The 20,677-nt window shown below is 41.6% G+C and overlaps 1 protein-coding gene across 1 annotated transcript in view; it reads right to left on the reverse strand.

Annotated features, from left to right (window-relative positions):
• The window catches only part of SNX25 (sorting nexin 25), a 226,163-nt gene that overhangs the window by 105,912 nt on the left and 99,574 nt on the right, over positions 1-20,677 (reverse strand). The window contains exons 4-5 of the mRNA XM_075860184.1: positions 18,247-18,419; positions 9,752-9,938 (exon numbers count right to left, since the gene is read on the reverse strand). Coding sequence (XP_075716299.1) covers positions 9,752-9,938; positions 18,247-18,419 — 360 coding nt within the window. The remainder of the gene's footprint in view (positions 1-9,751; positions 9,939-18,246; positions 18,420-20,677) is intronic.

Here is a 20,677-nt window from a genome sequence, read left to right on the forward strand (position 1 = left end):
CACAGTTCAAATAGACCAGTTTGCTTTTTTTTTCCCCCTTTTTCTTTTCCATTTGTAACCTTTGTACTTGATGTTTATATTGTAAAACCAAATAAAAACCTCATTTTTTTTTCTTTTTAACAATTTTGACCGAATGTATATTGCTTGTGTGTTAAACGATCAAAAACCAAAAGAAAGTCTCTGGAATCAGAACCAAGGACTTACACTTATCTTTTGCACCTACGATCTCCGTTCCTTATAGAGCCTTTTTTCAGACTATTTTTATTTCATTTTAAAGAACTTTTACGGTGCAATACAACTGTAATAAATTATCTTCTGATGTTTCCTAGATATTTGTGAAAGGTCCCATTGCTTAAGTCTGTGTACAAACCCCTGTGATCTTCTCACAAATATCTATAGGGACATTGCAGTACTGTGGGCACTGTGGAACTATCTACAGGGACATTGCAGCACTATCTACATGGGCACTGTGGTGTTTTCAGGGGGTTTGAATAAAAACAAACAAAAAAAAAAAACGGACAAATTAAATCCATCATTTATTTTTTTTATTTTTTTTTTAATGCCCATGAAAAACGGGTGGCAAATTACCATTAAAAATTAGCAGACGGACAGGAAATGGATGAAAATTTGGAGGCACACTGATGCAAAACAGCCATGAAAAACTGACAGTTGATCAGTTTTTAATGGCCATTTTTTTTTCACGGTCATGTGAATGTAGCCTTAAAGCAGATCTATCAGCTGAATATGCTGTTCTATGTAAGGGCAGCACAAAACCGCTACAGCTCTGTACTATTATCGAAAACGGCTCAACTATTTTTTTTGTGCCGTTTAGCTAATTAGAGCGATGAAAGAATACAGCAGATTTATAGTTAGTCACAGTTGTGAATCCGCTGTATTTCAGAGGGGAGTGCCCCCCTTACCCCCCCCCCTCAATGGGTTTACGGACATGCTGCGGTGTATATGTGCATAAACAGCAGAATTCAGTCACTGTGGAGAGGGTCAAGGGGAGCATTCCCCTCATGAAAATAGTGGACCTGTAAATTTGACTATAACTTTGAATCCTCTGTATTTTTTCATCGCTCTTATTACCCAAACGGCTCAAATTATTTTGTGCCATTTTTGGATAATCTGACTACGAAACCTGAAGCTGTAATATGCGGTCCTTATTTAGGGGGGATTCACACGAGCGTGATTTGGCAGCGTGTAGACCGCGTGGTTTTCGCGCGGCACGCAATGCCCTATAGAAGTCTATGGGGCAGTACACACAGTCCGTGTATTTTGCGCAGCGTTTGTTCGCTGCGCAAAATACGCGACAGGTTCAATAACTTTGCGTATTTCACACATCACGCACCCATTGAAGTTAATGGGTGCGTGAAAACCACGCATGTCGCACGGAAGCACTTCCGTGCGAACTGCGTGTTTGCGCAACAGCTGTCAAAAGGATGAATGGAAACAGAAAAGCACCACGTGACACTCCAAACGGAGTGTCTTTGCGAGGAGCGAACCCCGACAACCGAGGCAAACTTCACCGGGTTCGGCCAAACTCGTTTCCGGTCCGCGACGTCGGGAGAGATTCACTGTGCATGGTGCTGAAAGAGTTAAACTGTTTCAGCACCATGGACAGTGACTTGCGATCCCAAAATACATGAACCTGTAAAAAAAACCGAAGTTCTAACTTACCGATTACTCCTGTCTCCTTCCTGCAGTCCGACCTCCCGGGATGACACTTCAGTTCAAGTGACAGCTCCAGCCAATCACAGGCCAAGCACAGGCTGCAGCCAATCACAGGCTGCAGCGGTCACTTGGACTGCCGCGTCATCCAGGGAGGTGGGGCCCGATGTCAAGAGAGGCGCGTCACCAAGGACGCGTCACCAAGGACGCGTCACCAAGGCAACGGCCGGGAAGTTCTCGGTAAGTAGGAACTTTATCTTTTTTTTTTACAGGTTTTTCGCTGTTGTGTTCGGCATTCACTGTCGAGGGTGCTGAAAGAGTTAGCTCTTTCAGCACCTTGGACAGTGACGGGCGTCGACAAGCCTCATCTCTATGATGCCGGCTGCGCGAAAATCACGCAGCCGCGCATCAGACACGCATGACACACGCAGCTGTCAAATGTTTTTTGCGCTCGCAAAACGCCGCGTTGTTTGCGCGCGCAAAAACGCAACGCTCGTGTGAATCTGCCCTTAGACTGTATATTCAGTGGACAGATTAGCTTTAAAATTGCTAGAAATCTGCTGCATTTCTGTCACATGGCAATAGACTGTATTGGTCCCTGACAGATTTTCTGTGCCAGGGGTTACCTGGCATTTTGTCACTGTGCCCCACAAATCTTACCAATGTGACCTTCTCACGTGTATTTATGACATATCAAAACATCACCGGGACTGGGCTGCTCCATTGAGGACAGCAGAAACGTAGACTGGATGTCAGACTAGCACAACATTATACGTGTTATTGAACAGTCAGGTAATGATGAGAAAAGCAGCTGTTTAAGTGGGAATTTTGTACAGCAGCAGAGCAAGTTGTAGAAGAAACTCAATAGAGCAGTGCTCTGTCACACATAATGGTCATGTCAACTCATACTTTAGATGGAGTCTAATAAGATCATTTCAGCTGTTACTAGCACTCAGCGGCTCTGGAATTGGCACAAAAAGCTATTTTTACATCAAATGAATAATAAGTCGCCAGGCAACAAAATCATGTTCTACTACTGATCATCATCACATATTTAACCACATAAATGCTTTAATGCTTATTGTTTTATGAACACAGAAAAAAAACAAAAAAAGCAAAAAACAACATTATAAGTCCAGTCCAGCCGCCCGTTGTCATACACAAACAAGTGGGAGGTCAACTTGGGCACGGAGTAAACTGAACGTGTTCAGTAATTTTGACTTCTAGCACTAGAGGACTGCCAAATACTCTGATGCTTTAGACCAATACCAAGGTCCACACGAGGTGGTACTTGACCCCTGCCCGTACAGCCAAGGTGGTCACATGGTACTCTACATGCTGCCAGGTACCGGGGGACATACTTCCTCATCCTGATCCTCATTGGTCAAAACAGTAAAAAATATAGCTGTACGACCCTTCTTAATACATAAGTTCCCAAAGTACCACACTATTCCAGTGTTTTAATTTATTTTGTCTTCTTGGCTGTGAAACAATCTATTGCAATGTCATGGAAGAAGTCATCTCCTGACTTTACTGAATTTAAGAAACTGTTGTCTTGGTGCAAGACTGACTTGAAACAGACAGCTATACTGCTGGATAAGATGGACAAGTACCAATCTATATAATCCCCATGGGCAGAATGTCAGTCATATCCCTTTTGCCCGACCTGCTCTTTGCCCCGCTTCCGGAGTTGTTACCCTTACTAGTCGACAGCAAGGGTTCACAGCTGGTGGACTCTCAGATTTCCCTCTCCTCTACTGTTAATTCTCACTTTTTTCCTGTGAACTCCACTGCAGCCCTATGTGGTCACCTACGCAACACCTGCCCATGGTTCTCCTGGACTAAGTGCCCTTCTACGTCCAGCTTAACGCTATATAGTGCCTTGATACTGTATGAACCCTAAATGATAACCCTTTTTTCCCCCGCTATTTGCTTATATTAGGCTTTGTCAGAGGCGTAGCTAGGTTCTCCTGCACCCGGGGAAAATATTCAGATTTGCCCCCCCCCCCCCCCCAACATCTCCTTCCCCCTCGCCATGTTTGCTTTCTCTACCAATCAATGAGGTGTCATTTTTTTTCACCATTTTTTTTATGTAACTTGAGCATAAAAGCATTTCTACATTTTACAAGCGATATAGTTATATAATGTAATTAACAGAAAAATTAATTAAAAGAAAATAAATTAAAGAGGCCACACACAGCCCCCTGTAGATAGCGCCACACACAGCCCCCCTTGTAGATAGTGCCACACACAGCCCCGGTCTTTTAGATCGTGCCACACAAATCCCCCCTTGTAGATAGCGCACACACAGCCCCCCTTGTAAATAGTACCGCACACAGCCCGCTTCCCCCACTTGTAGATGGCGGCACACTCCCCCCCCCCCCTTGTAGATAGTGCCACGCACAGCCCGCGGCCCCTTTGTAAATAGCACCACACCCCCCCTTGTAAATAGTGCCACATTTCCCCCCCTTTTAAATAGCGCCACACTCCCCCCTTGTACTTCGTACCACACTGTAAACAGAGCGGTGAGCGGTAGCCTACCGCTACCACTCTCCTTCTGACTGGTGTGTCTTACCGGAGTAGGCGAGGAGGTCATGCGGCGCAGGCAGCGGCGGAGTTCCTTCTGACTAGGGTTGGTGACAGCCAGGGCCAGCCTTAGCTTGGATAGCGCCCTGTGCGGGACTCTCTATTGCCGCCCCCTACACAAACCAAAAATTAACCACATATATAGACGCTGGAACATATATACTGTACATACATAAAGACAGATATTTAGACATACAGGCAAATATACATACACACATTCTGGAATACATACATACAGGTAAATATCTCAGTGAGAACTCTGAGTACAGATAATGTAGTAGTATTACCTGCAGTCCTATGTAACACCACAGATAACACAGTAATAACTCTGAGTACAGATAATGTAGTAGATGTAAGACACAAACACACTAACATACACACATACAAACACAGAGACACATACTGTATACACACCACACACACACACACACACACACACCTTGCTGACAGGATCACAGATTTTGCAGGACAGGCTGTGGGCGGAGCTTCCTCCTCTGCTTCTCGGCTGTTATTTACTCTGTGTGTGTAACAACAGAGCACAGAGTAGAGGCAGAGCCTAGTGGCGCCCCCTAAATGCTGGGAGGGTGCAGCACGGGAGTGGACCAGTTCAGTTACCTGGCCTCATGTCACTGACGTGAGGTCAGGTGACAGGTAAGGTGACTGGACTGGTCCACTCCCTGGCCGTCACAGACCCCAGTCAGAACGCTGCTGCGTGATATCCTGGCTCTTCCTAAAGCTGCTGCAGGTGTCCAACATACAGAGCGCCTATTAGCAGCGATCAGCTGCTCTGCGGCGCACCCCTTCCCTACCACGTAGTTGCGCCTGGGGCACATGCCCCGCCTAGCTACGCCCCTGGCTTTGTACTACATGTTATAGTTTACTAACCTACATTACGGTACATGCTAAGACTTCCACTTCATTACTCATCAAGGCATCTTTTTGAATGATTTCAATGGTTTATATGTTACCAATTTTTAGGCTTATGTTTTTGGCGTATTTGCACTTGTTTGTGACTTATCTATTCTCAGATGTTTTCCTACTCTTCATTGGAAAAAAATCAAAAATGCAAGTTGAAAAAAAAAAAAACAAACAACAATATCATGACTGGTTTGGCAGTAAGGCCAGTTTAACAAGGATGTAATATGGCTCTGATTTAGTGCCCTTATTAGAGCCACAACACTTGGTCCTTACCGAACCAAACTTTGATTACCATACTATGTATAAACGCATACAAAGAAATAGGAGCAAGATAGGCCAAAGAGTTGTATGATCTACTTTACAATTTGTTCAGTAGTCTCTCTCAGGAAAACAAACCACAAGCGACGGTCCGGTGTGACAGTTACTTTACATATGAAGGGTCTTCATCCTTTTTCAATAGGATCTGGCTGGTCGCTTTTAGGTAGTAGTGCTATCCGACGTAGTATTGGCGATGAATGTCATTCAGACTAACACTTCCCTCAAATAGCAAAATGGGGGGAAAGTGGTAGAGTAAGATTGTACCAATGCCTGAAGTAGACATCCACAGTGTCTGAGTGGAGCGGGCGGGCATAGGAAGGAATAATGTCACTTAACAGTGTCTGCCTGCCCACTCTATTCTGAAAAAGAATGCCAGAAGAGGTGCTGCGAGAGGCAGAGTATTATTCTTTTTTGTTTTTAATCCCACTAACATTTAATACAACCTTCAAAAAAAATAAAAAAAAATTATTATGTACAGTATATTATGTCAGAATTGTGGGGGGCTAGAAGTTGGGGCCTCCAGAAATTTAGAGAACGAGCCAGTCCCAGTCATAAAAGCACTTGGGAGGTTTATAGCACTCCCATTCTTTTAATAGAGACTCGTAATGCTTCTGGCGCTCTCCACAGATTCTCAAGTTGCCTTATATAGGTGGGGACAGGTTGCCAATGTCCATATCCCAGAAATACATTTTAACATTAGATTCTGGGCCAGGCAATGACAAACAATAAACCTCACACTAATTCATGGAATAAGCACACACTAATGTCCGTGGCTGCGGGCCGTCAGCTCAAGCTCCCCCATGACAGCCGCAGCCACGAGTCGGCAAGCGCTGGCTCGTCTCCTCCTCAGGAGATTCCAGCGCTCGCGTCCACTCACCTCAGCTGGATCCCGTAGGGTGCGCGCGCACACTTGTGCCCGCTCTTAAAGGGGCAGCGCGCTCACCGAAACTTGTGATGAACTTTGACCCGTGAGTACACTGGACTATAAGAGGGGTCCAGACCCCTAGTTCTACGCTTGAGCGTTGTTGTTCCCTAGTTTGTCTATGTGATGGCCTCCTAGTGTGTTACCTCGTGCCGTGCTGTATCCATGTCTGACCTGCTTCACCTCGCCTGACGTCCGCCTGCTACCTGGTCCCAGCTGAGCCTGCTTTGCTGCTGTCTACATCGCCTCAGGTACCCTTTTAAGGACTATAGACTTTACACCATACCTGTTTGGCCAGCTGCCATCCCGCTACGAGGTACGGCCCAGTGGGTCCACACCCCGCCTCGTGACACACACTTTGTGTAAGTAGCAAAAACAGACAACTTATATGAGGAACTAAAAAAAAAGATATACACTTTTCTCAAAGGTACACTTATACACACCAGCTCTGCATAACCTCCAACTGGTATGGAGCGATATTATGACACCCATAGAGGTCTATAGGGTCCTACTTTACAGAGGCACGAAAAAAGTTGTTTTTCCATATTGAATTAGACAGAAAAAAAATCATGCCATGAATTGCCCACAGTCAGTGGCATAGCTATAGGTGTTACAACGGTCGCATTTGCGACTGGGCCCCTAAGCCTGGGGGGCCCCTACTGCCACAAAGTGCTGAATTCAATGCTGGAGCAAGGAGCTGATGGCTCCTCGCTCCAGCATTCACTGTGCCGTGTACGGCTCGGCCCAGACAGGCGCGATGTGGTGATGTCATCGTGCCTGTCTGCGCAGAGACACTCATAGCACAGGCCAAAGGAGAAGGATCTTATACTGTGTGTGGGTCATACTGTGGGGGCATCCATAGGGGGGGCTGAGCATAGGCACGCACAGGGGTTAGGTAGTGTTGGGGAGGGGTAGTGGGGCCCAAGCTTAACTATTACACCAAAGCCCATGAGCCTTTAGCTACGCCGCTGCCCACAATTCAATATAACATAGTTACAGGGACTTCATGTGCCTCAATACAGGCTCCGCGCACACGATTCCGCTGCGTGCATAAGGCCTAAAAGGTTGCCCACACAGGTTCAACAAGTCATCTAAACCCAGCAATTTCAGCGGGATTGCCCGATTATCTAAAGGATATGAAGGCCTCCTGACTGTTCTCTGACGGCAGCTTGTGGGGTGAAAGAAAGATTGGCCATGTTTTTACACTTTTCCCATTGAAATAAACAAAAAATGTTATGATGAACAGATAGAAAATTCCTTGGTGTCCCGCTATCTTAAAAACAATAAACCTACTCAATGCATTGTTAAACAACTTTTACGGAGTAACCTTTGATTCACATTGCAGGATTTCAGAAATACCATTATGAGAGGACTATATAAAATAATAAATCTTGCAAGTTGTGAATCAAACATACTGATTTGTCTGCATAGAAATAACAAGCACAACAAAGCTGGACTGACAAAGTCATCACAGAATCATGATCCCAATACAATTATGTGTCATTGGAATTCTGTAACTATTCTCCCTCAAAGCATCACTACTGCTACAATGTATCATTAAACTATAAATAGCTTCATTGTTATGTACCCAAGTCCATAGACATTTATAAAGCTGGATAGAAAATTTGGCAGTTTGGGAGCAAGATGAAAAGACTTAAAGAGGCTCTGTCACCAGATTTTGCAGCCCCTATCTGCTATTGCAGCAGATAGGCGCTGCAATGTAGATTACAGTAACGTTTTTATTTTTAAATAACGAGCATTTTTGGCCAAGTTATGACCATTTTCGTATTTATGCAAATGAGGCTCGCAAAAGTACAACTGGGCATGTTGAAAAGTAAAAGTACAACTGGGCGTGTATTATGTGCGTACATCGGGGCGTGTTTACTACTTTTACTAGCTGGGCGTTCTGATGAGAAGTATCATCCACTTCTCTTCAGAACGCCCAGCTTCTGGCAGTGCAGATCTGTGACGTCACTCACAGGTCCTGCATCGTGTCGGCACCAGAGGCTACAGTTGATTCTGCAGCAGCATCAGCATTTGCAGGTAAGTAGCTACATCGACTTACCTGCAAACGCCGATGCTGCTGCAGAATCATCTGTAGCCTCTGGTGCCGACACGATGCAGGACCTGTGAGTGACGTCACAGATCTGCACTGCCAGAAGCTGGGCGTTGTGAAGAGAAGTGGATGATACTTCTATACACAACGCCCAGCTAGTAAAAGTAGTAAACACGCCCCGATGTACGCACATAATACACGCCCAGTTGTACTTTTACTTTTCAACACGCCCAGTTGTACTTTTGCAAGCCTCATTTGCATAAATACGAAAATGGTCATAACTTGGCCAAAAATGCTCGTTTTTTAAAAATAAAAACGTTACTGTAATCTACATTGCAGCGCCTATCTGCTGCAATAGCAGATAGGGGTTGCAAAATCTGGTGACAGAGCCTCTTTAAGGATTTACTTTCTTCTTTCGGTGTAAGAGAGAAGCGCGATGGGAGGGAAGGGGGGCCTGAAAATGATTGCAGGAAGAAAGCCACAGCCTGTTACTGTCATCTCCCCCTGTACAACCTTACAGTGACCCTGGGGGTGGGAATACAGGAACATTAGTTCATGTCATCACCCCATCTCCACCCTTCAGAGTGGATGGGTGTCCTCAGTCAAATAAAGGGGTGTTTGTTTTTTTTAACTACTAAAGGGGTTTCGTCGACTCGTGACTCAAATATTTACGGGCATCTAAATCGCGGAGATTCTGGGGCTGTCAGTTCAGGTGATTTTGTCAAGATAGATGTTTATAGGCAAAGTGGCATGTATGAACTCTGCACATCTTAAATGTTTATACTTAGGAGGTTTAGCTTGGGTCAGACTTTTAGTCTGACTTCATAAAAAATATATATTTTTAATGAATTTTTTTAAAAACTTTATGCTTTGCTTTGATGCAAAATAAAATGTGCTGGATGGCATTTTCACAATTTGCCAGGTGTCTGTAGGAAATATATAATAGGTTATATAATACCCCCATATATATATATATATATATATATATATATATATATATATATATATATATATATATATATATATATATATATATATATATTTATATATATCTGCACAATAGAAGACTATGGGTATGTTACATTTGTATGTATACTTTTTTTTTCTTTGTATATATTCGTAAAGAATAGAAGTTGTCCAAAAACCTGTATGGAACGGAGCTTCAGTTACACAAGAATTGACAATCATTTTATTCACCTCCAGTTTCATATGAATCTATTACACAAATTCCTCTGGAATAAACAAAATTTGACATTTGTAAACACATAAAAGTGATGTACCTTAGCTGTTTCAGGAACTCAATGTCAGAGCTGTTTGTGATGAGCTTGATGAACTCCTCATAAGATGGGGCATACGTATAGGCCTTCTTGTGACGCTCATTCACCTGTTCCCTATACTCCAGCTGGCTGAGCAGCATCTGATTAATGTAATCCGGATCACTCAGCATCTCCACCAACGGCTTCAGTACTGAAGGAAAAAAAAAATAATCAGGGCACGGCAACATGAAGGACACCCGAGACGTGAACTTGAATACTCCATGTCCTGCAGCGCTAGCTGAAAATTTTGCATGTAGGAAATGCTCAATACATATATAGGTATCCAAATATAGCAAAATACAAAAAATTATACAATTAAAAAAATTCTTTATTGATGCAATGAATCTAAAATGTCCTACCTTTTTTGGGTCTACATCCCCTATCCGTCTCTATGGTAATAGACATGTCCTGCAGTCATACTCCCTTCCATCTTTTCCACAGATGGAAAAAAAAAAAGGACTAAGGGAATCTGACTACACAGTTTGTTTGTTTGTAGTCTATTACCATGGAGACACACATAGGAGCCGTAGTCCCGAAACAATAGGAGCTTTTTTAAATTAAGACATTGCACGTGTTTCATTTTTATTTTAGATGCATTGAAACAATAAAAAAGAAAAATTGTGAAGGTGGACCTGCCTTAAGTACTGTTAAAATAATACGGAGAACAAATGTTTCTACTGTGAAGAATTACACAAATCAATTATAAAGAAAAAAAATAGAATAAAACTGATTTTATTTCAATAGATGCGGTCATGCTTATGCTGGTTTGGTACTTGATGGCATATGAATTACACTGCATTTTTCTACATCAAATAATATTACTGTGAAAGTGATAAGAATATGTTTAAAAGATAACATTTTGCATGGACTCCATTTTGTATGGTAGGTGTCCATTTTGGATCGTTGGAATCCATCTTTTGGCCTGAAGGAGCCATCTTGAGATTAATAAATAAAAAGTAATATGTCAGCAGATGTCCTGAAGCAATTCTGTTATGTGTTCTTGAATTGAATGTTTTATTACTCTTGTAAGGAGCAGATCAAATAGCCTTGGCCGAATGAACAATAACATTGTTTACCATGAGGGAAGGGGATTCAGCCCTCTGTTTAAATGATTTAAACTTATCTGCAGTCTCCATTCTCTAGTGAGATAAGAAGTAGATACATTAACTTGTGTATCTGAAATGTGTGTCTTCTCCATGGGACAAGGTTCAGGCCACCTGGGGCTTGGAGGGTGAAGAATTATTATAATGCATTGAAATATTCTCATTGGCTGAATCAGAGTCATTATGTTGTAGATGATTGGCTGAAACCAAAGCCTACACCTTTCCTGTCATTATACTTGTTTGGATCAATAAAGAGCAGAGAAGGATTTTGAGCATACAAGCATGGTCTCTTGTGTCATCTTTTCTCTCAGATATATATATCTATCACCTATGATTTGGAAGCTGGATAAATCACTGGAGGGCGGGTATCGGTTGACATACCCATTACAAATTTCAGTCTAATATATTTTGGCCCATGATTGCGTTAACAGTTTTTGATGCCGAAAACGCGGGAGATTGCTCGTCTGATACGCTGTCGCTGGAGGCCTGACGGCATTTGCATCAGTGAATATCAAAAACCGGCCGGTACGTAAGAAGCTTATTCTTACAAACATGGTTCACTCATTCATTGCAGAGGCCGGAATTAGCGGTCATGACGTCACATCTCCTGATACGCAGTGTTTATCCAGCAGGTATGTTGAACGCTTTTAGTGTGATGAATGATTGCAGATACGTACGTTATCTTGAGTTGTTCTACATATGTGTGACTATGAGAACATTTTTGCCGGCATTGAACATTGAAATTGTTAAGATTGAGAACAGAAGATGTGAGGAGTGAGTGCGTGACCCCCTCCTGTGAAATGTGATGACATGGAAGAAAAAGAAAAAAAAAAAGAGAGAAACTGGTGTAGAAGTAGTGTGAATCCATGGCGTACATCTGTCTGTGTAAGATGAGGAAGCTGAATGCTGTGTAGTGAACCTATAATGAACTGTATATTGTTATAGGTCTGTTGAAAATGTTATTTATTATTTGGCTGTTGTGTAGAAACTGTTAAGGATCAAAGGGGAATGTTTTCCTGTTGCCTGCTTGCTCTACGATAGTCGAGTGACGGGGACTCCAGGCTCGGCGTAGTACTATGTGTCCGTAGGTGACACAATCTGTCCGTAGGTGGCAGAATTTGTCCGTAGGTGGCAAAGGTTGGTTGGATATTCGTAGGTAATATCCTTTAGTACTTTTAGTACCACAAGGACTTCTGTGGTTAAGTTCTGATAATGGAGAACTTGGAGAGCAGAGCAACAAGGGAAGCTCCATAGTGTGATGTACAGCCAAAGATTATTGTGACAAACAGGGGAAGGAAGATGCTATAACAACTAAAAGGGGTTTTGTAATAATAGGTTCTTTGTCAGGATTGTAGTAGTCAAATGAATATATATGAAAGTGCATGTGAGACGTGTGATAAGGGTGTATGTCCCATTACCCAGTAATAGGGGAAATTTTTAATGTTGTTTTGAATAATCATTGATACACTTTTAGCACACACTGCCAGCTTGTAATATTATGTGTAAGGGTCCTTAACAACCAGTTGTATGCATTGTCAAACTGGCATAAGGTGGGGATCAGTACAGACTGATTTCTAGCACACATTTGATAATCTGGTATGGACTTTTGATGTAGTATAACATCCAAGTCAGTCAGTCTGTATTAATATGAGACCGCTGGAAATGAATACCGTTGTAACATAACAATCTGTGTTCAAAGCAAAGAATGACCCACATGTGTCGTAGTAGTATAACTACCTACACAATTACAGTGAAGGACATTGGTATTGGCGCACACCCGAGGCCCTTAATGAAATAATCACCAACATACGTAGCAAATTCCCTGGACTACAGTCCACAGAGTGAATGGCTGAGTGGGGAGGATGAGATATGTGATCAAATGAGCTGATTGTTCAAAAATGTAGGTGGATGTTAATAAATGGCTGTTTGTGAAAAGACAGAGACAGAAAATGAATCTGAATACTGCATATAAGGAATTGATGATGATGATGATGATGATGACTAATATAGATTGTGATGGGGAGAGGGGCTGTGTGATGTAACATGTGTGTGATATAACATGTGCAGTGTGAAGTCTGAAAAGCAGACTGATATAAGCTTATATATAGAGCATGGACTGATGAGACAAGTAATTACAATATTGCACTGATTTTAGATCTATATTGTATGTTCTCATTTTTAATAGCAGTACTGTGTAAAATTTTTAGTGTTTTGTGTATAGGGTTAAATTGGAGTCATTTTAGAAAAGCATTGGTCTGAAGAAAAGGGGGGTTATGTGTGAGACAGGAGAAGGCTGCTCGCTGGTTGCAGTGGTTAGGAATGTTTCTTATCTTTGCGCATGCGCTGTTGTCCGTAAGTACCGAGTGTGTAAAATAATATGTCAGAATTTGTCTGCATAAAAGATAAAAGTTACGCTGCATATTTATGTGTTATGATGTGATAAGATTTAATGTCGTAATGTTTTGAACTTAATTCAAATGAATTAAAATACAGATATTGTGAGACACAGGGTCTTGAAGATGTATGTACCCCTACTGTTCCCTACTCCCACATATAGTTTATTGGTTTGCAGTAATTAATTTTAGCAAATATATTATTTTCTGTTTTATTGGATAAAGAATTATAGTTGTTGTTTTTACATATGGATAGGAAGTGCTCTAGTGCTGTCTAAGTGTAATTTTTGAAAATGTATGAGGTTTTAAAAGTATATGGTTGCAAGGTATCTAAAAAGAACATGCTGTTTTGCCAGGAGAAAGTCACTTTTGTTTTAGGCTATTGTGTATTAAAAGGGGTCAAACTAGTGCCCTGCTACATTACTTTCGCAGAGTCCAAAAAGGAGGGAGTAGCGATGAGACTGATCAGGTACAATTTTATTTTGTGTGGAGTTAATGAATTTGGTTCCAGGAGATCTACAAAATGTGTATGAAAGTAACCTAAATTTTGAGGTTTTTCTGTGTAGATCCTTCCAGAATGGTAAATATGGCACTGGGTATGCTGTGCTGTAGTCTCCACTCAACATAAGGTATTGTGTAAGAGACCATCCCCCTCCAGCAAATTTACACAGGAGGCGAGGTGACGTCACTCAAAGATGAGTCTTTACAGATTTAGTTGGGAAGGAGGTGAAATTTTATGCCAGATTTTTAGTAAAAAGATTTTTATTGTGGTATCAAACAGGAATCTATAGGATCTGATGGGGGTGAGATTCTCAAGTGTTCTAGGTTATCAGATGAGTGTGGAGAAGTGTATAACATTTGTTTTTATTTTAGAGAATGAAGACGCCACCCCTTTGAAATGTTTTATCTATATGTGACATGGGTTTTTAATGTCAATTTGTAATGTAGAAATACTTCATACAGTATGTACAAGACAGCATACGAGGCACAAGGTAAATTACCCAGAAACCACTCTCACCTCCTCATTCATCTCAAGGAGCGGAGCTGGAGGTGCTCGCTGAGGCTTGTAACCTGGCAGAAGGTAAGACGGCCGACATTTACACTGACTCTAGGTACGCTTTTGGCATCGCCCGCAATTAGGGGCCCATTGGTAGTAGGAACTTTATTGGATCATCGGGTAAGCCAATTGAGAGAGCAAGAGAAGACAGAACTGACAACAAGAGTATGTGTAGCCAGGTGTCAGTAAATTGGCTTGTCCCTGGATACAATAATGCCACCACTAGGTTTGTAGCAGCCGGTATGATGTGCGCACGGCATGACATAGGTAAAACAGCAAAGGTACCTGTGAAAAGTGCAGCCTGGCCAGATTACCCGTCCCAGCGACTGCAGAACATACAACTACCCGAGGTAGAAGTGTATGACAATGTGCTCGTGTGTGTAGACCTGTTCTCAGGGGGGCCTGAAGCCCGGCTTGTATCTTCCCCACTGCAGACGTTGTGTGTAGTGACAGGGGAACAGTGTTATCCCAAATATTGACCTGGTGTTTTTACAATGATAAGATGTCAGCAGTTCTCCAAATGTTATTCCAAAGTTAGTTTGTTTAATAAGGGTATTCAAGAAGTGTTGTGGGAATATTAAATACTGAGGTTAAGTTTTATGTAAAGTTCTGGACCAGCCTTAGCATTGGACTATTGGAGGCGTGCGTCAGTATTATGTTTGTGTAAATGATAACTTCTCAGTGCAAGTAGATTCCCATTTGAAAATATTTTTGTTGTGAAAGAATTCTGTGCAGTATATAGATATATAAATAAAAAGAAGAAGAATCAGTTTGTATGTATCAGTTTTAGTTACTGCCCAGTGTGAACGTTTGACATAAATATGTAATTGTTAATGTTTTTCTTCAATTGAATTATCTGATTAAGATCAATTAATGATTATGCGATGAAAAGATTGTTCTCCACAGGAAGTGTCCAACTGGGAGCAGATGGCGTGAAAACCAGATTCTGACAGAATGTGGACATATAAGGGAAGGTTAACCGGTAGCACCCAAGGCACTCTTGATGGCACTTGTATTGATGGTATGTTGCCTCACATATGCCCCAAGACTGCAAGGATCGATTTGGTAAGATCTAATTGGTATGTCCCAGGTTTTACAGCTGTTGCTGCTAAATTCTGTTAGAGCTGTTTGATTTGCCTACAGAACAGTCCTGGCAGACTGGTGCCAACCTTATCATACCCGCCTCCCATGAAGAGAACAGATCTTGAGAGGCCTTCCAAGGCAATAAAAACCAGAGTAGGAAAAAATTGGTTTGAGACACTTGTCAGTTAAAATGTATGGTATCTGTGAATATTTCTGTGAGTTGGAGCTGTTAAAGGTAATCAGCTGAGAATAAGGTATAAATCATGCTGAAAAGAGTAACACCAAGTGCAAATGCAATGTACCCAGTAAATACATATTTTCTAGGTGCACTGTCCAGTGGAACAGAGAAGTTTTTCTTACATAAAGGTGTTTGTTTGATGTAGTTTAAGGGCCTGTCATTATTATTGTATGTACTTAGAACAACGTTTATAGTGTATGCGGATGATGTTATCACCAGATTAGTATTTATTTTAACAATTGACAAGGGTTGGGTCCCCGGCAAGTGCCAGTAAACATGAACTAGAAGACTTTTAATATGATGAACTCCATCACTGAGATGCGGCAGGCGTTGCCTGAGCCAGTACAACGCGTTTGTCATGAACTGACGGCAGTGTCACAATTCTAAGCAGCCGCCCAGACAAGTAACTTACCGGAGGAAGGGGACAGATACGGAGGGTTTGTGGTAGTCACAATAAAACTCCACTAATCCGTCTACATGGGAACTCACCCCAGGCTCACAGCATGAGGTGCTATGTACAGACCGGTGACTTATACTAAAAGAGACGGTGTCAGACAGATGAGAAGGACCAAACCAAGTCCTGATGACATCAAAGATCAAAGTAAAGACCAAAGACCTGAGTGAATCCGTCAGCAGTAGCAGAAGACAGAAGAGGACGATGATGTACAGGACTTGCAATGAACTGATGGGACCCAAACCTGAAGGGTGATAGCATGAGATTGGTGATAGAATTATATTATTAATTGAGGCCCTATTGTTTATATTGTCTGAGGTTTATAATTATAATGTGTGTAAACATGCCACGGTACTGCGAATAACAACTTGAGGTGTTTTATGCGGAGATGTGAGGTGAAGGTCACTGGTGGTTGTCACTCATATGTAAGAAGTGCATGGCAGCAATGAGAGCCCGGAGGTTATGTTACCCGGGTGTCTTTAGGTTTGAGGAAGATGCTGCCCATGACTTGTTATATCTGCAGGGGTAAAAGTCCCATTAGGACAGTAAGTGACAGTGTGACAATTAAGACCGATACATGTACCGTGGAGGAGAAGTTTGGATTCTTGCCAATATTAGTAGGTTTAACAGTAAAAAATGCTCATAATATAAAGAAAGTGGCCGACAGGTTGGACACGGTTACAGATTATGTGTTTGATGTTTTGAATGCTGCCCAAGGGGGGATGTGCATGTGCCAAGTAGTTGATACAGCCTTTTGCCATTACATAGACCCTACTGGCATTAGGCAGGACAAGTAAGACAGAGATAAAGCTGAGAAAATAAAGGAAGAGTTCAGGAAAGCCAATTCTTAAGATGATTGGACCCTGGAGTGGCCGGATTGGTTATCATGGCTCAATCCCTCTAACTGGATTAAGGGTGTTGGGGGATGGATAATGGGGTTGCTCCAGAATGTCCTGCAGGTTGTGTTATTATGTATTGCATTATATTTGCTTCTGAGGCTCATATTTTGAGGCCTGACAAAACTTTGGCAATGCTTCGCAGCAAAGGTTAAAATGATTACCCGCCATACTGGATCAGATGTATCAAGTGTACCCTATGAGTGAAACAATTAGGGGAAGGAATTTTGTTGAAATGACCAGGGGATGAGGTGAAACGGTTAGGTAAGTTCTCAAGGGGGGATAAGCCCTCCTTTAAGTACCTGGCGTGGATACAAAATGTCCTCATATAAACAAAAGGTGGGAAATGTGAAAGTGATTAGAATATGTTTAAAAGATAACATTTTGCATGGACTCCATTTTGTATGGTAGGTGTCCATTTTGGATCGTTGGAATCCATCTTTTGGCCTGAAGGAGCCATCTTGAGATTAATAAGTAAAAAGTAATATGTCAGCAGATGTCCTGAAGCAATTCTGTTATGTGTTCCTGAATTGAATGTTTTATTACTCTTGTAAGGAGCAGATCAAATAGCCTTGGCCGAATGAACAATGACATTGTTTACCATGAGGGAAGGGGATTCAGCCCTCTGTTTAAATGATTTAAACTTATCTGCAGTCTCCATTCTCTAGTGAGATAAGAAGTAGATACATTAACTTGTGTATCTGAAATGTGTGTCTTCTCCATGGGACAAGGTTCAGGCCACCTGGGGCATGGAGGGTGAAGAATTATTATAATGCATTTAAATATTCTCATTGGCTGAATCAGAGTCATTATCATGTTGTAGATGATTGGCTGAAACCAAAGCCTACACCTTTCCTGTCATTATACTTATATACTTGTTTGGATCAATAAAGAGCAGAGAAGGATTTTGAGCATACAAGCATGGTCTCTTGTGTCATCTTTTCTCTCAGATATATATATCTATCACCTATGATTTGGAAGCTGGATAAATCACTGGAGGGCGGGTATCGGTTGACATACCCATTACAAATTTCAGTCTAATATATTTTGGCCCATGATTGCGTTAACAATTACAAATGAAGTTGAATATCAAATTATGACACCATTTAAAATCTGTATTAAAGAAAATTGAATTCTACTTAATAATGTAAATAGAAACCGTCCGTATTTATGATGGTTACATAACATGTAAGACCAACAAAACAAAGGCAGTGGGGTTGGATAACTTTACACACCTTTAGTGGCAAGTATTTCAGAGAGGACTATGCGCAAACTGCGAGACTGGGCATCCCTGGTAGGCATCAAACAGAGAACTAGCACTTGGGCACAAGTCTGCAGGAATTGTAGCTCTTCCTCTGTGTTTTTTAAGCAAGGATGAAGAGCAAAGGGTCTTGGCTGTTCATCCTGTCTGAAAGAAAAATGAACAAAACAAGAGAGCAAGCAAAGAAACTGAAGTTAAATGAAAAACACTTCTTACTAGATTATAAAACATTACTACATAACCTCCCAACTCTCCCAATTCTCATGGGACTGTCCCACCAAAGAGACCACGAAGAGCTGTAGCGTTCCCAGATAAAATAAGGGCTAGTTTTAAAACGGTACTTAAATATTGGGAGGTAAGCATTCAACTTACAGACTTTAGCTAGAAAACCAAGCTCCTGTTGTATGATGTATTGCCCCTTCATTAAATTATTTGGTGGAACAATTGTATTGGATACAAAAGCTGCAACATTTTAGAGCATGCTTTTTGTCTTTTGTGGGTTGGTTTAAAGGCCATAAGATTCTGTTTATTGAAAAAGAGAACAACGTTGGTTTTATTCTACCCAACTTGACCATAGCCCACCTGAAAGAGGAACTACTGAGCCCTGCGTGAACCCAAAGAAAGCATGCTGTACAAAAAACCTGGATTGGCCCATCCCTATACCTAACTAATAGCAATAGACTAGCATGGCACGATATTATAGGGATGTCCTCGTACAGCCGACCCATACGTATGTCATTTTTCACTTAGTGGATTTTTTTTCCCCTATTTCACTTGCCAGCGCATATTTTGTAGAGAAATGCCCTGTTAAAGGGTTTTCCGGTTTCCTAATGACTGCAAATGATAAGAATTAACAAAACAAACAATACTCGCCTATCCGTTCCCCCGGCGATCCAGCACCGATGCTCTGGCTCAGCAGTCATGTAAGAGTACTCAGCGGTCCTGTGTTGTATTTCTGAGCCCTCTGATTGGCTGCAGTGGTCACATACTACCTGCATGTAAACAATCACCGGAAGTACCGCTGGAGCGTCAGTGGTGGATCGCCGGGGGAGAGTACGGTTTGTTTTATTTAATTCACATCATTTGCAACCATTAGGAGAAACCTGGATATCTCCTTTAATACAAATACTTGAAAAATATTGTATAAACAGAACAGTGTAAATATTTGTAATTTTCTTAACCCCTTAATGACAAATCTATTTTAGACCTTAATGACAGCTATTTTTTTACGTTTTTCCATCGTCTCATTCAAAGAGCTATAATTTTTTTATTTTTGCGTCTACATAGCTGTATAAGGTCTTGTTTTTTGCGGGACAAGTTGTAATTTTTAATAGCACCATTTTGGGGTACATAGAATTTATTGGTTAACTTTTATAAACTTTTATTGGGGGGGGGGGGGGGGAATAGAAAAAAAACCTGCAATTTTGCCACACTTTTTTGCGTCCTAAATTTACGCCGTTTACTGTGTGATATAAATAACACAATAAGTTTATTCAGCGGGTTGTTGCGATTGCAACGATACCAAATTTGTATTTTTTTTAATGTGAAAACACTTTTTTTTTTCAGAATTATTTGTTTTTGTGTCTCTATATTTGAAGAGCCGTAACTCTTATTTTATCGCCGATGCAATTGCATGAGGGCTTTTTTTTTACGGGACGACTTGTAGTTTTTATTGGTACCATTTTGGAGTAGATGCGACTTTTTGATCACATTTTTTTTTAATGCTCGATTCAAAGAAAACAGCAATTTGTGCATGGTGTTTTATTTTATTTTTTACGACGTTCACCGTGCGGGTTAAATGATGTAATAAGTTTATAGTCGGGGTCGTTACGGACGTGGCAATACCAAATACGTGTAACTTTTTTACTTTATTTTGTTTGTTAATAATAAAGCAGTTTGTAAGGGGAAAAAGTGGGTCTGTCATTTTTTTTTCCCCACTTTTTATAAAACTTTTTAAAACTTTTTTACTAGTCCCACTAGGGGACTTCACTATGCGATTATGCAGTTGCATTTAGAATACACTGCGATACTTCTGTATTGCAGTGTATTATGCCTGTCCGTGTAAAACGGACAGGCATCTGCTAGGTCATGCCTCTGGCATGGCCTAGCAGGAATTTACTAGAGGCAGACCTGGGGGCCTTTATTAGGCCCCCAGCTGCCATCGGAGACACAGACACTCGGCGATCTGATCGCCGGGTGTCAGTGGGATGAGAGGGAGCTCCCTCCCGCTCTCCAAAACCACTCAGATGTGGCGCTCACTATTGAGCGCCGCATCTGAAGGGTTAAACGGGTGAGATCAATACGAATATCGATCGTTTGATGCTCCCAGCCCTCAGCTACATCTGACAGCTGAGAGCAGGGAGATTTAACGGCTCCCTGCGGTTTATTTATTCCGATGCAGTGCC

Source organism: Rhinoderma darwinii, chromosome 1, assembly GCF_050947455.1.
Source record: "Rhinoderma darwinii isolate aRhiDar2 chromosome 1, aRhiDar2.hap1, whole genome shotgun sequence".
Taxonomy (NCBI): Eukaryota; Metazoa; Chordata; class Amphibia; order Anura; family Rhinodermatidae; genus Rhinoderma; species Rhinoderma darwinii.